Source organism: Vavraia culicis (assembly GCF_000192795.1).
Source record: "Vavraia culicis subsp. floridensis unplaced genomic scaffold supercont1.32, whole genome shotgun sequence".
Taxonomy (NCBI): domain Eukaryota; kingdom Fungi; phylum Microsporidia; family Pleistophoridae; genus Vavraia; species Vavraia culicis.
This window is the reverse complement of record NW_007360635.1, coordinates 14,152-18,299: the sequence shown is the minus strand read 5'-3', so window position 1 is coordinate 18,299 and position 4,148 is coordinate 14,152. Positions and strand designations below refer to the sequence as shown.

Genomic DNA, 4,148 nt, shown 5'->3' with positions numbered 1-4,148 from the left:
ATGCATTTGATATAGATTATACACTAAAAGACAGGCCGCAAGATAACTGTACCAAACGACCCGGCACTGAAAGTATAAACAACAAGAGCAAAACGCGTATTTGTTCAGGTATATTATCTGCAGGAGGCTTACTGAACATGAAAAATCATTAGCAGATTACAAACAATGCTTCGGTGTTCAATTGATAGAGGTTATAAGTCGATTAAGATTTATTTGAAAATCAAAGGTATCTGATGCAGAATCTTATTATTGATCATGGAATAACCTGTTTCAAAAATCAATGTAGCACGCATATAGTTTTGGGATGGTGTTAAAGTGCAAGAACGAAATTGCTGGATCCTAAAAAATGAATGATTGATTAATGAATAGTGGAAAAGATGAACACCGAATGTGTTATGAGCACTAAGAATAATACGAACGGTGGAAAGAAGGCATGTATGCCAGTAAAAGCGCTTAATCCGTTTCTGGAGAAATGGATCTTGAAGAGTACTATGCAAAAAATGTTACATGTGGAAGCTTTAGAAAAAGAATGATAAGTTCTTCAACTTTGAACTGCTTGCAAGAACAGAAAACATCGAGTTCGTAGTGTTCAACAGCGGTGCAGATTGGCTCTACGATGCGATTACAGAAGGTTCTGCTATGGAAGCAAATAAGACGTACCGAAAATTTGCAAAAAAGTTCAAGACAACAAGCAACAATCATTAAACATGCCCAGAAAAGAACAGTATAGTCAGTTTGGTAGACGAATAGGAGTTTGCTATATCGTTTTATCTATGCAAGATCAGCGATCTAACGAAAACGTGAACAAGGCTAGCGTGATGGATAAACAAAGTGGTTCAGCGAAAAATCAAAAGGCCCAATCCAGGCCTTATGGACAAAACAGCACCATAAAGGCAATGCTGTGAGATAAAAAGGCAAAATTGAGCTGGATGGATTAGCTTTGTTACTTTTCAAAATGATGAAAGAATGGCCGATTTTCTTGTTCTATTGCTCAAAAAATATGTCGAGGAGAGATTTGCAGGGCCGTTGAAAAGCAATGAGAGAATAACCCTTTCGTTGGACGATATAAGAAGAATGGACAGGGAGCTTAGCGCAAAGATCCTGGAGGAGCCCATTTCGTTCATACCGCTTGTAGAGGACGAATTAAACGTTAAATTTTCGTTTGTCGGCTCATTCGGTGAATATCAGCATACCCCGTCAACCATAACATCTAATTTTCTTGGCAAGATGGTGAAAGTTGAAGGAATCATCACCTCACTCTCTAACATTAAGCCGAAATTGAAGAAAAGCGTACATGAACAGCACAATGCATTCTACAGCAAAGAGTACAGAGACGCAACGACACTGACAGCGTTTCCCCTCACCAACACGGTGGTGCCACAAACACTTCAAAATGAGGTTTTGAACTTCGAATATGGTTTCAGCACCTACATTGACACACAGGCAGTCACCATACAGGAAATGCCGGAAAATACCAAGCCTGGTGCAATGCCCAGATCGATGAATGTCATCCTTTACGATGACCTGACCGATTCACTGAAACCGGGTGATCGAGTTGTGTTGGCCGGTATTTACAAGACCTACTGCTATAATAACACGAATTTTCCGAATTATTTGCCGACCGCGCTGATTGTAAATCATGTTGAAAACAAAAATATAAAACAAATATTCGAGGAGAGGTTTAAAAAAGTAACATGCGAACGCACAAATGAGTATACCACACAGCTGAACGAGAATGGTAATATCTCCAATCAAATGGGCGATACCAATAGGCATGAGCAGATCCCATGCTCCAATTTCCCCGATGGTGAAAGCACAGTCACATCAGAAAACGTTCTGGAGTACGTAGCACCATTCATTTTCATTTCGCCACAGATCAAAAAAGCTATTCTTCTGCAAATGATCGGTTCAGAGAACGATGTGTGTCGAAGAAGTATAAATTTACTGCTGCTGGGCGATCCTTCAACCGCGAAGAGTCAGATACTGCGATTTGTCATAAATACGATGAATGCGATTAGTACTAGCGGCAAGGGATCAACCGGCGTAGGCCTAACGGCAAGCATTGTATCAGATAAGAACGAAAGACGATTAGAGGCGGGTGCGATGGTGCTAGCAGATAACTCTATAATTTGCATCGATGAATTTGATAAGATAAACTACAACGATTCTGTAGTTTTGCACGAGGTGATGGAACAACAGAGCATCAGTATTAACAAGGCAGGGATACACGTCACTTTGAACGCACGAGCCGCAGTTTTGGCGGCCGCAAACCCGGTGTATGGTAATTTTGTGGACGATGCGCTGGAGAAACAGGTGAAAATACCGGAGAGCCTCCTGAGCAGGTTTGATCTGATATTCCTGGTAATTGATGATGGTTCGTTTGATTCGCAGATTGCTGATCAGGTGCTGCGCAACCACAGCAGCTCGTCAGATCTCCAGGATGACCGTGTGTTCGATTTAAGCAAGTTTATTTTCGAGTGCAAGAAGTACAAACCAAGAATACACAAGGAGTTCGCTCGTCTGACCAGTGATTGTTGCGTGAAGATGAGCAAGCTTGAAAAGACCGTTGCTCTAAGTATGTCTTTTCTATTGTGATAAAATTGATCTGAAAATTGGCAAGTATACTCGCTATGGTAAAAATACGAATGATACGAGTAATCGATGGGCATCGAAAGATCATAGAGAAATGCATCATTCGACAGTGTTCATTGCCATACGTGATTGACTCACGAGCAGTGTGCAATAGAATGACAACACAATTTGCAGTACGTGTCAGTGGCGCGAACGTGTAATCACACACTACCATATCATGCTTTGTAGCTCGCAATTCTCGCTTCGATAAATCATTAAGAACTCGCAGCGGGCTCTTCAAGAGATAAAAACCGACGGTCGAAAGGCCAGCAGACTTTTCATCATCTGTGACCGGTCCACAGCCTGGTTGGTGCATCGTGCAATCGCATTCAGCACACAAAAATAAAAATTACTAAGCGATAATCGTGCACATCAAGCGCAGACATGAGTAGAAACTAACAAACATCAGACAATAGAACGGTATGTACGCTTCGCTCAACGAACAACGGCGGTTGGTGTTTATATAAGAGAATATAGATCAACACAATCATGAATAAGATTCAGCGAGCGTGCAGTGGTGCATACACACCAGGTTTGAAGATTAACAGGTAGATCCAAACTGTATTGCGAGCGCTTTTACTCAATTATCGCGTGTTCTTAAACTGGCTGACAGCTCATAAGGTCTTATACATGTGAAAATATGCGTGATTTGTACCTATCAGGCATACCAAGAACCATAACAAATAAGTACAGAAATCAAACTTTCAGCACATAATTGTTGTGACACTGCTAATACAACATGCAGGCAATCAGTCGTTTTACCACTTCTAGTCTGTAAATGGCTGTAATAGATAACCTAAATTTATTTATCTCCATTCTATAAGTTAACAAAAAGGATCACAATATTCGTACATAGCACTATTATCCGTTTCAAATAGTGTAGTAACACAGGAGATGTAATGGAACAGGTGATCAGTATTGCATTTGTGTTTATCATGGTGTGTGCATTCAGACATACTTATCATGGGATAACTATGTAGCAAGACTGGTGTGTTATGGTGGTCAAATTGGTAGATTAGCATGTCTTGGCTTCCAGGCACAGGAGACAGATTTATATGAGGATGAGAGATCTGAGCTGATGGGTTTGGCAATGTATTGAGTTCGTGGTATCACAGGGATGAACAGTAAACAGTTGCTTTAGATCATATTTGTGGAATGGATAGTACATATGTGGATAAATATTTGACCAAAATCACACAGGAATCAGACAGCTTTTATCGTGTGGAGGGGATGCCATCTACCAGATGAACGAAATGAGATCCAGTTTCAAATCCAAAAACTGATGATCAGCCTGAACGTAACAGACGAAAAGACTGACGCATGCACCGTTTCGTGAGCTAGATGCCCAGCTGGGGATCCTCAACTAAATACATGTGTCCAATGGCTGTATGCGTTTCAAGATATTTGTTAAAAGATGCAATGCGCATGTTGAGGATAATAACAAATCCGTTGGGAATAAAAACATGCTATCGCATTGGTTGTTATGCCCTTTTCATGGCAACTTCGCTAATTCTTCA

General features: G+C 40.7%; 1 protein-coding gene across 1 annotated transcript; it reads left to right on the top strand.

Moving 5' to 3' along the window:
* Positions 1–966: 966 nt before the first annotated feature.
* Positions 967–2,595, top strand: VCUG_01791 (uncharacterized protein; the record flags this gene model as incomplete). The annotated part of the gene is made up of 1 exon (XM_008076615.1): positions 967–2,595. One exon carries the CDS (start codon positions 967–969, stop codon positions 2,593–2,595), a length of 1,629 nt encoding a protein of 542 aa, XP_008074806.1.
* Positions 2,596–4,148: the final 1,553 nt, after the last annotated feature.